Below are 19712 nucleotides of genomic sequence, written 5' to 3'. Positions count from 1 at the left end.
TTTCAAAAGAAAGAGGCCCAATATTTATACACCAGAGCTTCTGAAAAGCTCAGATACCTTACCGTTTCTATAGCAACAGCTCCTTCAGAGTGACTTGTGAGTAAAAAAAAAAAGTATAAGAGCTGATGTGGTGAAAGTTTTCTATTAGATGTTTAACATTTACGAATGGAGTCTCCAGTCCCAGTGCTTTGTAACCAGTGACCACAAGAACAAACCTTTTTTACAGATGTATATTTGTTGTTGTTTTTTTGTGTGTTAATACTACATTTCAGAGATTTACTTAACAAGCTTTCAACAAAGCTCCTGCTAGCCAAAATGGAAATAATGTGTGGAGTAACATGAGTAGATTAAGAAAAAAAACAAGATGGCGCATTTCAGCTTGACCTGATTCTCCAGTCTGCAGCTAATTTTTTTTTGTATTTTCAGTAATCGGTCCTCAGAAAAGTTCAGAACAGGATGTATATCAAAGCGGTCTCAAAATGAAACGGGAAGAACACTAAAGAGGACAAAGGAGAACACAGATGGTACAATCATCTTGATCAGCATCATGACATCTTTTAGTTCACAAAAGCTCTCCCACTGATTCATGTTTCGAAACCAGAGCAAAAGAAAAGCTTCAAGAAGAATAAATGGAGCTTGTGTTTGTCTTGCCTGAAGGTCAGAACACAGCGTGATGGATTTGCTCCTCTTCCTCCGTGGTGTTCACCTTAAATCACCTGAGCAGCGCTAATTCACTGCACCGTGGCTAAAGGGATTTCGAATCAGGCCACGAGCCAGAGATCATTACCAGGCTTTTATACAATTAATCCCCTCGCAAAGACAGTCTGGGTAACCCTAGGTCATCCAATTTAGCCACAGTCCCTTCTGTTCGACCTTCTGCTTTGCCAACTCGCCGAGATGAGATCAGTAACGCTAACACGAGCTGGCCTTTAGCGCTCTCCACCGAGAGATCCAGAAAATATTCAAATCATGTGCTTGTAAATTCTTATGTAAAAAAAAATGAGAAAAAAGCAGAAGAGCCAGGAGAAGATGTGTGAAAGTAGCAGGAGAACATGCAGAGCACAAAGATGATCGTTATCATTTCTTAATGCCAGAGTTGATGATAACAGGAAGGAGCCAATAAATCACATAGAGGGGATGAGGATGACTGGCAGTGCTCCAGCGCCTCCTTTTCTCTCAGGTCAGAGGAGGAGAAGATTCTGGCACGGGCTCGCTGTTCGAGGTCAGCCAGGACGAGAGGACGTCGGGGTGTTAATGAAGCTGAGGTGGATTCTGGGTAGCCAAGTGCAAGCAAAGACAAGAACAAGAAGGATTCTGGAGAAGGAAAGTTAGTTTTGGAAAAAGCAGAGAGATGGAAGGGGAGGTGGAGGTGATGCATTATTTCTTTCTCTCTCTCTCTCTCTCTCTCTCTCGCCTCCTTCCTGCTGCACAAACTCCTTCACCATGTCTGCTCTTTCTCCAAACCCCTCACTCGCCCCTGCCAGTTCTTTTGTTCTATTGTGCAAAAGATGTGTGCCACAGACTAAATAAAATAAACAAACAATAAAATGTCTCGCTCTACAGCCGAGGAGGCTACGAAAGGCTGCTGCTTCCTTTCGCCATGGCGCAGAGTCAAAACGCTGAAGAATGCACCAAGCGCGCTGATGGATTTCCTCGCTGGAGTACGGAAATGTTCTTCTGACCAATCAGAGTGCTGTTTTCTCTTCCATTACAGAGTGATCTATGTGACTGTTTAACTGCATTAAATAATGGCTAAACAATACTCTGCTACCAAAAGCTATGAAACCTGAGGCCTGCGAGACAAGAACTTTTTGGAGTTGGTCATTTTTTTTTAAGCATCTGGAACAAATCAGAGGCGTATGGATCCAAGTCCACAAATCGCTGACATTCCTGGAACTCTAGAGGCTTACAGTAGGGTACGAGTTACACACACACACACACACACACACACACACACACACACACACACACACACACACACACACACACACACACACACGATAGGGAGAGAGGTAAATGTGTGGAATGTGAGCCATTGTTCTTGGCTAGAAGATTCATCACTGCTGTACAGCAGCAGTCAGGGTGAAGAATAAGAGAAGAAGCAGATTATTTCTACACAGTGTGCTGGAGTAAATATGAGTATAGGCATGGTTTTGGGTGGAGTCATGCGGTCCACTCCGTGATGCCATCACAGCACAAAGCGTTTGCTTCCTTCCTGCTCCTGCATCAGCTCTGAACTCATTTGCAGGTACAGTGTAGTGAGCAGCAGCCCAAAGCCCCAAACAAACAAACCCTCTGTGGACAAGCGAGCATGTGCTGAGATAAGCGACCGGACATTAAACTGCCCTGGGGAAGGGATTTAAGTTCCACATGGGGTCAGGAAGTCAGCAGCAGAAGCTGAGTGTATTGTTCCTGTCAAAAGCATTTAAACAGCTGTCTCTCTCTCTCTACTTCTCTGACAGTCCATTGTTCATCATTACACTCTAACAGTGTGACTCAATGCTCATAACGTGTGCAAGATGATGATGATGATTATGAAGGTGTTACAGGGACTGGCATCAGCATCAGGTTACAGCGATGATTGAGGGATGCTATGTTTGCATTAGGCATCTGATGTTTCTACAAAATATATTAACCGCTGGTGTGTTTCCTAAGTAAAAATATTGCCATGTTGAGACCAGAGTCTGCAGCTGCGTTGACCTCGGCTCCAGCTTTCAGCATTGTCTGGATCAGCTGATGCCACTCAGGAATCAGGAGCAGGATGGATAATGGAGCTCAAATTGGGCAAAACCATCACAGTGGCAATTTTGAAAGCTGTGTTTCGGTGGAAAGCCTGCTCAGCCACCATCATCATCACCCTCATCATCATCAACACCACCTCCAACCCTAACCCTAGCATTCTGATTGTTTTTAATTTCAAAAACGAAACTGAAGGAGAAAGACTGGTTTTACTGACACACTTTTACTGTGAACCTGTGAATGATGAATGTTCTGTAACGTGTCCACACATTACAATAGATCACGTCATCATTATTATTTTTTTTTCCATGTCACACAGCTCTCAGATCTCTGAACATCCTCTCAGCAGCTGAGTGGCTTTTACTCATATTAGGTTTCGCATCACTGTTATCATTCACAACTCGGGCAGTTTATTCAAACCTGCAGCATTTTGTCCAACAGAGCAGCTGATCTACTGAGAGCAGAGAAGGAAACATTTATGCACGGCATCGTAACCTGGACAGGATGTTAATGTTCCTGAAATCTGAGCAGAACCTCCTGATTCACCTGCACCATTTTCCCCAAGATGAAAAATAAACCTGTTTAGTGGCAGAGGAAATACAAATATTTTTCACTTTAACATAACCAGTAAGCGTGAGTTTAAGCTGCTGTGGCTGCTGCTGCTTCTGCTGGTGTTATCAGAAAGCTGCATGCGTGTGGAGCTGCTGATCTTCCGCAGGCTCTGTAATCAGAGATTGGATCTGTGTGAATTCCTCTGAGGGGAATCTGAGCAGCTGTTCCAGCCGTCCACTCTGACTAATGGAACACGAGAACCCTGCTCACTGTCCTCCTGAACCGGCCGCCATTATCTCTCCTTGTGGAGATGTCAGTACGATGCACGGCCCCGCCCTACTCAATAAGTGAGTGAGAGAGAGAGAGAGATGACAGGGCTTCGTTCCCTGTAATGGATTTCACTTTGCTGTCTTGTCGGTGCTGGTACAGCCGCTCAGAAGGTGTTTTTGTGATTAGTGTCGGATTGGATTTTGATTTCTCGGGTATTGCTGTTTAATTGCTTGTTTAGGTTTTTAATCATAGATTAATGACACACAACAAAAGAGCTTGTGGCTAATAAACTAATAGGCCAGGCGAGGATAATGCGTTCTCATTGTCTGCTTGCAGAGAATGGAGAGGTTCCCTGCACACTAACTATTAGTGTGTGTGTGTGTGTGTGTGTGTGTGTGTGTGTGTGTGTGTGTGTGTGTGTGTGCGTGCGTGCGTGTGTGTGTATTCCTAAATGCTGTGTTTGGGATTTTGTAAAAGCTTTAGAGATGTATGACACACGGGGAGTGTAAAACATGCCACACAGCTGCAGATGCAGTTGAATGAGTGTGATGTTAGTTAGCATGATGTTAGTGTGTTATGTGTGATGAATGAGTGAGATGTTAGTTAGCATGCCATTAGTGTGATGTGTGAGATGAATGAGTGTGATGTTAGTTAGCATGCTGTTAGTGTGTTGTGTGTGTGATGAATGAGTGTGATGTTAGTTAGCATGCCATTAGTGTGATGTGTGAGATGAATGAGTGTGATGTTAGTTAGCATGATGTTAGTGTGTTGTGTGTGTGATGAATGAGTGTGATGTTAGTTAGCATGCCGTTAGTGTGATGTGTGTGATGAATGAGTGTGATGTTAGTTAGCATGATGTTAGTGTGATGTGTGTGATGAATGAGTGTGATGTTAGTTAGCATGATGTTAGTGTGATGTGTGTGTGATGAATGAGTGTGATGTTAGTTAGCATGATGTTAGTGTGTTGTGTGTGTGATGAATGAGTGTGATGTTAGTTAGCATGATGTTAGTGTGATGTGTGTGATGAATGAGTGTGATGTTAGTTAGCATGCCGTTAGTGTGATGTGTGTGATGAATGAGTGTGAAGTTAGTTAGCATGCTGTTAGTGTGATGTGTGTGATGAATGAGTGTGATGTTAGTTAGCATGATGTTAGTGTGATGTGTGTGATGAATGAGTGTGATGTTAGTTAGCATGATGTTAGTGTGTTGTGTGTGAGATGAATGAGTGTGATGTTAGTTAGCATGCCGTTAGTGTGATGTGTGTGATGAATGAGTGTGATGTTAGTTAGCATGATGTTAGTGTGTTGTGTGTGAGATGAATGAGTGTGATGTTAGTTAGCATGCCGTTAGTGTGATGTGTGTGATGAATGAGTGTGATGTTAGTTCGGAGTCAGAGACAGAGACATGACCCTGCAGTCATCAGCAGTGAAAGCACTGGGAATGATCTCACTGACAGAAGAAAACAGAGCAGATTATAATATTACACTATAGTGTGTTTGTCTCATTGATGTGAACAGATCTTTTGGTGCATCTTTAAAGCCGTGGGGCTTCCTGAGTGACGAAGCTTGTTTACATGCTAACCAGCCAGCGTGGTGTTTTCCTGGTGAGCTGAAACTTTGAGGAGTAAGTCAAGAGATTGATAGATAAACAAACAAACAAACAAACAAACAAACAAATAAGTAAGTAAAAACAGGGATCTTCCTGGGTTTTAGTTCAGACACATTAAAATGATGATAATGATGAGTTGGCTAAAGGCCTGCAGAAGCACCAGCCGTCCCAGCTGTCCTTGCGGTGACTAGCATCCTCCAGTGAACCTGCTCCTCTGTGTATACATGTGTGTGCGTGTGAGAGAGAGAGAGATCAGGAAATTATGGAAAGAGTCCATGGTCATGGCTGCCAAATCAGATTAGGCTCATTTCAGAGGCAATGACACTGACTCGGACACCTGCCTCACTTGCCAAACAAATGTCCTACCCCAGCCTCGCAAACAAAACAATGAGAAACGTGTGTGTGTGTGGACATGTACATGCACAGAACGTTGGCACAAACACTCTTTGTATCAGTACAGGAAGGACGTGCCGAGAAGCTTCCTGTCTCTCAATGTCGGGAATGTGGCCCTACCCTTCCTGTCCCTGATAGAGAGATCTGCTGTCCACAATAAACAAGTTCAATTTATACTAACTATACACACACACACACACACACACACACACACACACACACACACACACACACACACACACACACTCACTCTTCTGTGTGTTCTGGTTAGTGTTAATGAGTGCAGGAGCTTGATGGGGGTTAGTTCACATCTCATGTGGAGATTTCACCGCTCTCTGTATTACCACCAGTTTGAGTTTGATTTAACAGCTTTGATCCACAGGTCAGTGAAGTGGAGTGCGTGCTGAGTGAACGCTGAGTGAACGCTGGTAACAGCCCCAGGTCCGAAGCCCAGACTACACCGGAAGCAGCAGGAGAATCTCTGACCGAAGTTGGAAAATAAAACTGAAGAAAATGTTAAGCTTGCCTTGTGATACCTCAAAGTTCATCACATAACTGTACAGATCAGACTCATGTTCTCAATTCCTCTTTCCTGTCTCACCGACCCTCACCTTGCATCATGCTCAACACGCTCACTTCTCTAACAGCACTGAACAAATAAACCAGCATGATTAATATTAGAGTTTAGATCAGAACGAGTCTCCTTGTACTTTTTATCTGCTTCTGGTTATGTTCATTCCTGTGCTCGCTAACATTACAACAGCATTCATACACCAGATGCACTTTGTTACTGAGTAACTGAACAGCGTTAACTCTTCAGTCCTGAAAACACTACAGACTATGAGAAAGCGCCGACACCGGGCCATCATACAGCTTCTGACCAATCAGAATCCAGAACTTTGATGAACTGTAAAATGTCAGTCATGAAGTCAATGCCATGAAGTCAATTCCAACTGCTGCAGTCATGAAGGAGAGAGAGAGAGAGAGAGAGAGAGAGAGAGAGAGAGAGAGAGAGAGAGAGAGAGAGAGAATGCGAAGGCGGATCTGGAAATATAATTTTTTTTTAGAAGAAGTGAAGAAATATGATCCCAAAGAACAATCACACCCTTCTGTGTCAAAACCCAACAGACCCAGGGCCCCAAAATAGCCTACAACTGCATTCTCATTTGGAACTATTTTCTCTCCCTCTCTCACACACACACACACACACACACACACACACACACACACACACACACACACACACACACACACACACACACACGCACGCACACGCACGCACACAGCTGCAGCAGGGCCGACTCCAGACTGACACAGCTAATCTAATCTGTGTACAAATCTAGTCTGGGGGCTCTGGCTTCATTTCAGTGAAAAAACACACACACTCTCTGTCCCAGGGGAATGTGCTTGCTCACTGCAGTTAGTGAAAAGGCAACACAATAGAAAGAAATCGCCGAATGAATAACAGAAAAAAAACAACAGCACCACGTTTTAAAAAGCAGGAGTGTCTTTAGAACAATTTCCCGTTTCTCCACCGTGGCACCGAATGAGACTTTCACTTTCAGACAGTGCATTATTGTGCCTTGACTCTGATGACCTCCATCATCTCATTAACATCCCGAGATTAAGGAACAAATGAGCTTCCCAAAATGCTGCCACTTTGCCTCCTTTATGTTCTTCTGTTCTTGAATTCTGTTTAAGGGAGAATCACGTCATCCAGCCTGAAACTGGAGCAGGGAACGCTGAAAAACTCACAGTGAGTCACAGTGAGTCACAGCGAGTCAGACTCAGGGCTTTGTGGGAGGTCTGTGGGTCCTGCACCTGCCTCAGAGCTTTGTGTTTGCAGCATATGGAGGTTCTGGTGGACAGAAATGGAGAAGAAATTTAGTGGAATCCCTCCAGCTCTTGAGGGGAGACGAGACCGCTCCTGTGCAACTGATTTGAGTCTAATTATAACTGGGTTACATCAGGGGCTGCCCAAGTGCTACATTTATCACCTGATACTGTGGAGTGTCCCGTACACCGAGCTAGCCTTCTCTAACACACTGCAATGTAGCAGAAAGTCAGAAAGACTCTGTACTGACACATATTCTAGAATATTCTCTCTGGCTACAGGGTTTACTTCCCACGTTTCTGCTTCACAGAAGTAGACTTTAATCGTGTGAGTTTATTCTGTGTTATCCATAAACGCTGAAAACCAAGACTAAGCTTCACTAAGACAATAAGACGGCCTGTGTTGGTTGGACTGCTGAGGATTTTACGACCCGAGCACCCGGAAATTCCTAATGCTTTCTAATGCTCCAGCCAGAACCTACACTGGACCTGATGTGTACAGGCCTCGAAAACAAAGAACATCTTATCCTACTGCAAATATGTGGACAAGGCCACAGGAGCTGTAAAAAAAAAAAAACTCAAACAAAGCAAGAGAAATAAAAACACACGGCAAGTTAAGTCTATTTGTAGAAGATTGGGGCTCCATTAAGACTCCAGGGTGAAAGAAAGAACTGCAAAAAGCTTGAATTAGAAAACGATCTTCCTGAAGCTCCTCAGCACCTGAAGCTCCTCAGCACCTGAAGCTCCTCAGCACCTCTGTGCAGAAGCTCACCTCTGTGTGGCTTCACAGTTTGGCATCAGGGAGCAAACTGACCTCCAACTTCTCCTGTTTGAGAGATGTGCTTCTAGATGTTACACGACTAACATGAACAATAACTCATCAATGGCACCCTGACTCCGGGGTTCCTTTTGCTCCAGATTCCACATACTCCATCCAGCAATATCACATCTCTCAAGGAAGAATCTGAGGGAGAAAACACAATAATCCTGGATCTCCTGCTTCATGAGAAATCTCAGAAACCTTTACATACTACAGAGATGAAGAAATGTCCTGTCTGTCTGACAGACTTCAGCTTGACATTTGGATCAATGGGAGTTCAGTACATCAGGCATGACCTAAGGAAAAAACTATGAGCCTGGAATGGAATTAAAAAACAAACAAACAAACAAAAAAACTTCAACAAACTACACTGACAAACACCACATGTCAAATAAACTGCTTTTCCAACCTTTCTGCCCTGTCACACGTCCCATTAGATAATGCGCCATTACCCCAATGTGTGTAAAAAGCTGTCACGTCTTCCTGTGTTTGTAAACAGCAGAGACTATGACAGAAAGAAGATCCTGTCCTCTTCTTCCTCTTTAATGGTGCTGTAGCTTTAAGCTGCTTCACTGAACAAACAATTCTCTAAGTTACTCCTGCAGCAGGTCCACAGCTGGGGTTGATCCACACACACACACACACACACACACACACACACACACACACACACACACACACACAGACACACGCACACGCACATGGACACACACATACACACACATATATATCAGTTACATAGCTGGAGGAAGCTGAACAGAATAATCATTTTTCTAAAGATTGTCAAGAACTGAACGTTTCATGCTTCAGACACACTGTGTCTCGGGAGGACTTTTGCTGTCTGAGGAAGAGGAGATTTTCCTGTTCATCTGATTGATTTATTTACAACTCTGAAACGTTTTTCACAGAAGTAGTTTGAAATGAAAATAAAAACCAGGAGAAATGCTTCCACTCCTCCACGCTTGAGATGCTAGAAGCTCGTCTATGCTAATACACAGCGCTTGCCCTTTCCCTGAACTCCAACCAGCTCACGCTTCTGATTACCAACTGGAAGCAAGCACAGAAATCACAGATCATCGGAGCTGAAAGGGCAGCTTTCTCCCACCGGTGCAAGTCGATGCTGTGCATGAGTCAGAGCGAGTCCTGCTCCATGCAGTGGCTGGCTGCTGTTTAATTCAGGTTTCCTGCATATCAGATGGGACTGTCTGTACCGCTCGAGAGAGACGCGACCACACTATCCTTCCCCCTCTTCGCTCCATACATTATTCATCCTAATTATTTGGATTGAAATTCAGTTCCAGCTGCTCTTACGCCTGTGTCCCTTTCTCCGACTCGCTCTGCACCCGTGCGTCTAATCAAAAGTTCAGAGCGTGTATCAAAAATCATTAGGCGGAGACAGCATAAATAAATAAAGGCGTGCTTAATGACTACACAGAGGCTAAACGTGTCAGCATTAGTATTCCCTTTCCGCCGCTTGGACGCCTTTCATTTCTAAAATCTGCGACACTGAGAACATGAAATGGACTGAGCGCACGGATTTTAAGGAAGCTGTGATTAAGATGCATTCTATAAGACTAGAGGGAAGGAAAGGAGGTGAGCAGAGAAAAAGCTGTGGACACTTTTGGATGAAGGATGGAACTCCAGCATGACATGTGGTTCGGTTAATGGATTAAAAGCTCCAGAAGTGGGGCAGAGAGGAGGAGGAGGAGGAGGAGGAATCAGAATCGACCTCATCCATTTGGTCAATAGTGCTCGGAAATATGAGCGCTTGGAACCGGAGCAAACCTCGCTCTGCTCCTCACCTCTCAAGAAACCTTCTTACCAAAGCACGCCTTTAATTTGCTGCAGCAGAAGGAACGTGTGGGCTTCAAATTCGGTCGCCACAAACAATAGAAAGAAATTCCTCAGGACCTTCTCCTACACTGGGTCAGACCACCAAAGATTTCACTCCCAAAACAGGGTCAAATATGAATTAATCAGTTACTAAACTTTGGAGGATCTCTACAGAAACCTCTCCTCTGGACTCGGGTCTTACTCTGGTGTGCTGCTTTACTGCCAATTACAGCCTCCAAAAATATTAGAGAGAGAGAGAGAGAGAGAGAGAGAGAGAGAGAGAGAAGAAGAAGAAACGGACCAGTCGAGGTTCATTAGACAACTCAATAGAGCTTTAAGGAATGTCGGAAGCGCGCCTCACGCTTTTGTTCCCCTTTCACGTCCTGGTGGGAATGAGACGGTTGGCCGTTAAGAGGGAAAGAAAATGAGATGAGGTGATTGAGAGAGCTTCAGCGGTCGAGCGAACAGCAGATGACAGCTTTCCTCTCTCTGCAAAATGATTGCGTCTATTGTTTTCATGTTCTATTGATGATCAAGCAGAAGGTTTGGGAAGAAAAAAATTCCGCATAATTTGGTCTCCTTGGTGGTTTACTTTGAACTTTTGAAATTTCTTAAAACTTTGGAGAAAGCTGTTAGGGAGAAAAAAGGCAAAGAAGGAGGGGGGGGGGATAAAGGTAGCCAGTGGCCTCCTGTCTGCTTCCATTACTGGGGAAAGTGGAAGACGTTCTCTGGACCTCTACTTCTTTTAATGAGCCTGTATTGTGAGATAAAGCTGTGGGGGAATCTTGCTCAGCTGAGACACACACACACACACACACACACACACACACACACACACACACACACACACACACACACACACACACACACACACACACACACACACACACACACACACACACACACACACACACACACACACTGAACGCTCCCATCAGTGTTCCTCAATGCTCGACACGGCCAGAGAATTTTAAACGCTCAATCATCTGAGTCGGGGCTGGTGTCATATTTTTGCCCAAGAATGTCAAGCTCTGGGGGGAAAATAAACTCCATGAGGTGTGGAGGAGAGGGAGAGGGAGGGGGAGAGAGAGGGAGAGAGAGGGAGAGAGGGAGGGAGAGAGAGCGAGAGAGCGAGAGAGATTATTTATATTCTTTTTACTCCACAGAGCTGCTCAATCAGTTTGGACAGAAGATGTTGATGAATGCTCTAGAACAGCAGCTCTGACTGTAGTGAGAGAAGATGATATGGTTTCTATAGTAACAGCCCACGCAGAGACTCTCCTGTATCTCTGCCTCTGTAGATGTATCCTGCGTTACCTGAGCAAGAGAAGCTGTGCTAAGCAGATCAACTCTTCAGCTCTAATGATGGTTCAGTTTGCAGGTGGTCGTATTCGTGTTGACCGGCGTACTGCATGAGAAATGCTTTCACACGGCACAGAAATGACAAAATGGGGCACATGCTAACCGTTTCTGCCCCCGGGGGCACACGCTTCACATGGTCACTCTGTCAGAAACAACATGGCTGATGCTGCCTCAGGAGCTAACTTGCACCTCCCCCCCACAGGGCCTCTTCTTAGCCCAGCTGGTGGTACTGTGTGTGTGTGTGTGTGTGTGTGTGTGTGTGTGTGTGTGTGTGTGTGTGTGTGTGTGTGTGTGTAAAATGCTCTATACATATCTGTCAGATGAGCCTCAGTTCTTTTGAAAGGGAAGACGGAGATGGAGCCCAGTGAAGGAGGATGTAACAGAAGAGTGGAGAGGGGGATGAGGAGGAGGTGAGGGGAAAATGAACTGGCTCTTAATCGATCCGGGAGGCTGATGGATGGAAAAAGTGTCTCGGAGCACAAAGACATCGATCTTACGTCTGTATAAAGAACTCCCGATTGTGGCCATGTCAAAGGCATTTTCTCAAGTTCAAAGTGCGTGGCTTTATCCTTATGCAAACGTGTGTGTGTGTGTGTGTGTGTGTGTGTGTGTGTAAGTGTGTAAGAAAGAGAGAGAGAGTGTGTGTGTGTGTGTGTGTGTGTGTGTGTGTGTGTGTGTGTGTGTGTGTGTGTGTGTGTGTGTGCGCGCGCGTGAGTGAGAGAGTGAGTGAGTGATTGATTTGGAAGACAGACAATGAAAATGAAACATGTCCAGCATGTCCCTTTACCTCGCAGTACTGATTAATACAGAGCAGTATTTCTGTGTGAGTGAGTGAGTGAGTGAGTGAGTGAGTGAGTGAGAGAGAGAGAGAGAGAGAGAGAGAGAGAGAGAGAGAGAGAGAGAGAGAGAGAGAGAGAGAGAGAGAGAGAGAGAGAGAGAGAGAGAGAGAGAGAGAGAGAGAGAGAGAGAGAGATCAATCTTGATGCCTGGTTCCTTGTTTCTATGACACAAGATGATAGGTGTCAAACGTGCGTGCGCACACACACACACACACACACACACACACACACACACACACACACACACACACACACGAGTTTTTATCTCTGTGCTGAGAGGTGAAAATGTATCAGATAAATCATTTGATAAGAGTATGATTACCTGCTAATCTCTCCATGTCACCAGCCATTCTATACACACACACACACACACACACACACACACACACACACACACACACACACACACACACACACACACACACACACACACACACACACACACACACACACACGACAGATTAAAAGAAGATTAATTTCCACAAAATCAGGGCAACCCCTCCTCCCTGTCAAACACAAATCTGATCACTCTCTCTGTCTGTCCATCTTCTCTTTCTTTCAAACTGATACATACTGTAATTAAAAATGGGTCCAACAGTACATACATCATAAGGTACGTGTATGAGGTTGGACACACACACGCATGCACACAGACACAGACACACATGTGCGTGCACACAAAAGTACACATACACACAAAACTATTTGCACACTGTGCAGGCAGGAACTACAGCCTCTAAACATAGCTACTGACTGAGGCTCCATGTGCGTGTTTTTGTGTGTAAACATTATTCACATTCATGATGAGTGTGTTAGTTTGTGTTCGTGTGTGTGTGTGTGTGTGTGTGTTGGGGTCATGAGAAAGCACTAGGTTTTCTTTCACATCCAGCTTGCCAAGTGCGTTATTAAAGGAGTCAACGACATGTATTAAAGTAATGTTTTAATTTAGAGCTTGTGGTGAAGCAGTAATCACTGCTCTCAGACCAGTTCTGTGGTGTTTACAGCTGTAGAAACAGAAACTCTGCTGATCCTGGATCAGTGTGAACACAAACATGGGCTGGGAGCTAAAAGTGGTCGTGGAGATCCTCTTAGAAGCTCATATCCACTTATACATAGCCACTAACACACACACACACGTATGCACACAATCGGCTATCACACACAACCAAAGGGGGGGTCCTGCACATCCACCAGCAGTTTCTGGGTCAGTGTATCTGCAGCACACAATCTGTTCAGCATCGATTCATGTGGAGTGTTCTCTCTCTCTCTCTCTCTCTCTCTCTCTCTCTCTCTCTCTCTCTCTCTCTCTCTCACACACACACACACACACACACACACACACACACACAATTATTAAGAGAAAAAAAGACTAATTAATGAGGTAGTAGTGAGGAAAGTATAACACAGAGACTCAGCTGAAAGCCAGCAGGAAGTGAGGTCACTCGGCAGTCATCTGTCAGTTTGGGGGAGAAAATGTACAGATACGCATCCGAACCTTGTCCAAACATTTCCTGTGTCGAAAGTCAGAACCCCAGCAAGAGCTGAGAGTGAGATGCGATAAACTCGTACAGTATCATATTATAACTCCGGAGTTGATCTGTGCTGTGATATTAAAGATGACCTCCTCACGTGACATGCACAGCACAGGCCTGGTCACGACGCACTCAATCCACACAAACACACCCTGCTTTTCTGTCCCGGATTCATTTCAGCAACAAAAGCCAACAGGAATTTTGATCCAACTCGATTGGACAGGTGTTAGCTCTCCTCATAAACGGGCCAGGATATGAAGGGACGGGCCAGAATGTAAGGAATCTCACTCATGTGGAGGTTAGAGGTCACAAACTGGCATGTTAAGCATTTACGGAGTGTTTTTTTTGTGGTGCCGACGTTCTCCGGTGTCACCAACAGATTCAAAATGGTGCGAAGAGTCGTTTAGCAGATTAACGACTGCTGGAATGCATTTCAGTGCCAACTTCTTTATAGACTAGGAGAACAATCAATCCCAGACACTTGATCTTTAGCTTTGGGAAAACACTGGGTTCTGTATGAAATAAACGCGCTGGTGCGGCAGCTGCTGTGGAAACGGCTCTGTAAGGGAAATGCAGCGAGACAAACGCACTGAGAGGAAAAAGCAGGACATTCCTCTGCTGTCCAAATGCCTTTGCTAAGCAATGAAACAATGGCATGGAACAGCGAAGCTGCTGCTCACGGCCAATGAAGTGTCCAGATGTGCTAAATCTTTTAGACTCTGGCACTGCATCCATCGCTCGTGTAAATAAAGTTCAACATCATATCTGTCTTACTGATTAGCCTCAGAAATAACGCTCGACTTTCTCTTCTCACATGTGAAAGAAAGATGACACACGAGATGGTGAAACCAAATGAACACAGAGCATCCAGTCGAGTCTGGTTTACACACACAAGCTGTTCATTGTTCATCGCTGCCTGCAAATCAGGTGCTATTTAAGACGTTATACAGAGAGATTCAGACAGACAGAGAGAGAGAAAGAGAGAGAGAGAATTCCTCCACACTGACCTGTTTGACTTCAGCAGGCATGGCTGAGTTCCCGTGCGAACGCAGACACAGTGAGAGCAAACTTTCAGCGTGTGTGTCCTAAATCACTGTGTGGAAGATAAGCAGCTCAGATCTGCACAGCCATCCTTTCATCGCACGAGTGCACTCCTCCTCCTCCGTCCTGTCTCTCACATGCTCCGAGGACCTGAGCGTGTTCGTCTGAGGTGAGAGCTCAAGGTACAGAATCCACGCGAAAAAGGGTGAGTGTCAAAACAAACAAGCGTGCACACACACACACACACTCTCTCTCTCTCACACACGCATGCACGAGCACCGTGTGAAAAAAGTTGTCCCTGCCTGGAGAACAAAACCCCTGGGTTGAGTGAGGGAGGGGAAGAGGAGAACGACAGAGAGAGGAGGGGCGAGCGTGTGTGAAAAGAATCCTATTCGAGTTGTCCGGCTGTGTGAGAGTAACGCTTTCCTGCTCCCTCTCTCTGCTCTCCTCACGCTGCATCTGAGCAGACAAGGCGGAGAGAAAAAAGGGAGGGAGGGAGGGAGGGAGGGAGGGGGCTGACAGACAGACGCAGCTGGGGAGGGAGGGAGGGAGAGAGAGAGAGAGAGAGAGAGAGAGAGAGAGAGAGAGAGAGAGAGAGCCTCCACCTAACCAAACGATGTGCCAAAGAAGCACAATCCTGGTGAAGAAGACAACTTTTCCCTTCATCCCTTCATTTTGCTCTCTTTCTCTCGCTCTCTTGCTTTCTTTGTGTCTCTGTGCTTTGTCCTTTTGTCCTTCTGTCTGATAAATATGTGAGAGCCTTTCCAGACATTATTCAGAGTGTGAGAATGAATTTTAATGTTTCACTGAAGGATAATTAAAGTCTTATATTTCACCAGAAACGGTTCCTTCCACAGTCAAACTGCAGAGACATTTAACACCTATATTAGTTCTCAGCTCTACTAAAGTCTTTATACACAACACTTCTACTGGAGTCTTTATAGTGAACACTTGCTATATTCTCTCATACAGTGGGTTACTTCTCTAGTGTCCAGGTTTAAAAATCGAAAAGCTGTAGGCCACGCGTCGTCTCGGAGTCTGATGCTGGTGTGGTGTGAAACAGCTACAGCTGTTTGTTCGGTTCTCTGACTTTCTCTCTGTGCCTGGTTTCAGATAAGAGTTCATCACATCAGCAGGTCTGAGAGACTTAAACAGATCGGTGCGTTGCTAAGCTACTAGCTAGATCAAGGCTTTTTCACCAGCGCTACAGACAATAAACATGGTGGACATTTATATCTTGAATAATATTTTCTTTCTGACTGTCGGGGAAGTGTAAAGTGCAGACAGGAAGTACCAGTCCCCACTCCAACAATCTGACATTTCATTGGCTGTCCAGAAGAATTGCTCTGGCTTCAGTCAAAACTTCACTCCATCCCATGTATCAAAATCGTCTTCCACAATTGTCTTTCAGTAAAGAACTCGGAATTGCGACTGAATATGTCTGAATGTTTTCTAACAAGTCCAGCAACATGAAGACTCCTGAAGATTTCGTCCACCTCATTATCATTAAAATGATTTTTATAAAGTTTTTAACTTCTAGGTCATAATCACAGAGTTTTAGCCTTCTACAGAGAACCTTTCAGGGTTCCTCAGAAGAATTGCCTTTTTTTTTTAAAGGTGACCATGTATTTTCCACATAAAAATAAAATAGCAACATAATGACAGTGTAATGCACAGACAGAAATGTGTTGTTTATTGACTGCATCATTGAATCCATGAGTGATTCTTTGATTGAACTCATTCATTCATCCTTTCCTGAGTGCTTTGTTAACTGATTGAGTCATTCTTCTTTCATTCACTGAGTGCTCCAGTAATTAATTAATTCATCCTCCTTCATTCACAGAGTGATTCACTGGTTCATCTTCATTCACTGAGTGATTCATTCATTCATCTTAATCCACTGAGTGATTTATTGATTCGTCATCGTCCACTGAGTGATTCACTGAGTCATTTTCATTCCCTGAGTAAGTCATTGATTCATCTTCAGTCACTGAATAATTCATTGATTTATTGATTCATCTTCGGTAACAGTGATACTGATCCGTTTGTTCATCTCTATTCACCGAGCGATTGAATGATTCATTAATTTGTCTTCCTTCATTCACTGAGTGAGGTACTGATTCATTCATACACTCATCTTCATCAGTGGTCTATCCTACTCAAGGAAATGTACTAATGGTACTTTTGTTACTCAACATTTTAAACAAAAAACCCTTTCATTTCTTCATCTGCCTTAAATTGATCTATTTAGATGCAGCAGCACCGTTGTGTCCAATTTTCCTACGTCAGCTGAAAAAAACATGACCAGATTTTCCACTTCAGTTGAGAGTAAAAGAAATTTTTTTTCTCCATTTCCTTATAGCGAAATAATAACATATTGATATGATATTAATTTTCATTCAGGTGTTCACATTTCTACTGATCTGGACTGGAAACTATAGGCTATAGTTAAAGGCTACTATAAAAAGTAGGGGCTACTATAAAAACAAGCTTAGAAGAGCCCACACACACACACACACACACACACACACACACACACACACACACACACACACACACACACACACACACACTTCCTGTAAGAAATGAATAGTCAGCAGGTGAACACACTCCATTTCTGTAAAAACACAGCCGAAGCTGCATGGGAAAGAGACGTGTGGAGAGGCGTGTGCAGCGCAGTGACGCTGAGAACACATTTAACTTGTATGCACACAGTAATTATGAAGCCTTGTTTCAGCTTTCAAGAGAGTGTGTGTGAGAGAATAAAAAGAGCAACAGAACAACGCAACAATGCAGGAAAGAAATGCTTTGGTGATCTTTATCTCCGTCTACTCCGTGGACTGCTTATGTAATCTGAAATATGTCCCGAGACAGCTTCAGCTAATCAGCCCCAGAGCGAGTGCGAGATCAAGTGAGTAGGAGAGAAAGAGGGAGAGAGAGAGAACAGTAGAGAGAGATAGACAGATAGAGAGAGAACAGTAAAGAGAGATAGATAGAGAGAGAGAGGGAGGTACAAAGATAGATAGAGAGAGAAAGAGAGAGAGAGTGTGAGCAAGAGAGGTATAGAGAGAGAGAGGGGTAGAGCAAGAGATAGAGAGAGAGATGATTATAATAATAATAATAATCAGTCTGAGAACGGTGATCGACATCACACACACACACACACACACACACACGCATACACACATACACACACACACACATACGCACACACACGCACACACACGCGCGCACACACACATATGCACACACACATACGCACACACACAGTGCTGAGGTTTCGGTCATGGTGTCGTTAACTACCTTGCTGACTGACGGCCCTGTAAAACACCAATCACACAGAGGCTTTTTTATTTGGATGATCACGCTGTTTATAGAAACACAGCAGAGGAGCAAAGGTCACATTTCTCCAGTGACCCCTAAAGACTCAAGAGCCTTATTTTAAACACAGGAAAATGTTTGTTGGAAATCTGAGATCAGGTGTTTGGAGAAGATTTGGAATTCCTAACTAACGGTGCACTCTTTATAGCCTTAGCTAAAAGCTACCGTGCCTAGAGGACAGGACAAGAGCACGGCATAAACAAACAGGCTTTATGAAGTCTGGAGCACTTAGGGAGGTGAACGGTGTAATAGAACGTAATTACCAGGATTAAACATTAAGGGCCCAAGCGCAGAGTATGCCTGGGGAACGAGGACAGGCTCTTTGGCCCTGAGAATGATATAAACCAGTGAAAGAGAGCGGGAACGATGAGGAGGAGAAGAATGGAGTGTGTGTGTGGGGACACAATAGCAGTTTAACTGCTTCTAAAAACAAAAGGAGAGTGTCGTTTTATGTGAAAAGCCTGGAAGTAATTCCTGATCAGAGAAAAAAACTGCAGCAGTAAGTCTTAATGCTGCACTACTGTTAGCTCCTATTGTTATCAAGGTCACACTGGATAACATTTCAAGATCTGAAATTTGTATTTGTTTGTGTTAATTGAGAGGTCTAAAGGGGGGGGGGGATGGGACGTGCCACTGCTCAAATAAACTCCACAAACAATTTACACCTTTGCAGGAAGTGTTAGTTTGCCTAATCACATACTTACAAGGAAGCTCTGTGTGTGTGTGTTTGTATGTATGTGTGTGTGTCCTTGTTAAGCAGCTGATTTACAAAAGGTCTCTGACACTTTGCCTCGGTCACTTGGCATACTGGGTTTCCATTGTGTGAAGGGACCAAGAGAGAAAAAAACAAAACAAATGGCCTTGAGGAAAAATGCAATAAGTCTTACAGTCAGAGAGCTACTGTCCTTAACCAGCTCATGACCGTCTGATAAGCTGAAATAAAAAAAAGCAATCGCACTGAAGACGGCGAGGGTTTAAAGTAAGTAAGTAAGTAAGTAAGTAAATAAATAAATAAAGGTGAGACATAGAGACAAGCAACCTTCCTCTGACACCTGTGCAATCGATGAGCCGGAGTCCATGTCACTGAGGTGTGGTGATAGAGTGAGGCGCTCTGACCCGCACAGAGAGAGAGAAACACTGGAACAGAAAGCAAAGCATCTGCTCTGATACTTGCTTACTTACTACTGCCTTAAGAGTGCAATTGAATTGTTCTCGCATGTCTGATTCATGAGGTGATTCCTCACTGCTCGCTCAATGAAAAACTGGCAAGGCTTTCCGTTTTAAGTTGCACTTCAGCCAGAGGAAGGCGTGAGTCACAGGTGCTACTCATGGCTACTGAAATAGTGACTGATTCACGTCTCAGAGGCAGTTGAGCCAGACAGAGAGGGTTGGAAATAGAAAGAACTCACTGAATCCCTGAGAGCCTTCAGTGATCTGTATCCAGGTCTGAGAGCTCAAGAGAAATTTTCACGTATCCTTGTTTTAGAACCTGGACGTCTGAGAAACTCC

At 44.3% G+C, this 19712-nt stretch overlaps 1 protein-coding gene across 10 annotated transcripts in view; it reads right to left on the bottom strand.

Moving 5' to 3' along the window:
* arvcfb (ARVCF delta catenin family member b) overlaps positions 1-19712 on the bottom strand; it is a 121481-nt gene that overhangs the window by 47418 nt on the left and 54351 nt on the right. The window contains exon 1 of one of the 10 annotated variants that reach the window (XM_047817943.1): positions 14789-15284. The exons of the other annotated variants lie outside the window; for them this stretch is intronic. Coding sequence (XP_047673899.1) covers positions 14789-14809 — 21 coding nt within the window. The 5' untranslated portion in view covers positions 14810-15284. Of the gene's footprint in view, positions 1-14788; positions 15285-19712 lie in introns of those variants that run through there. 10 annotated transcript variants of the gene reach the window in all.

This window comes from Tachysurus fulvidraco, chromosome 9 (assembly GCF_022655615.1).
Source record: "Tachysurus fulvidraco isolate hzauxx_2018 chromosome 9, HZAU_PFXX_2.0, whole genome shotgun sequence".
In the NCBI taxonomy this organism is placed as follows: domain Eukaryota; kingdom Metazoa; phylum Chordata; class Actinopteri; order Siluriformes; family Bagridae; genus Tachysurus; species Tachysurus fulvidraco.
This window is presented reverse-complemented; position numbering and strand designations above follow the sequence as displayed.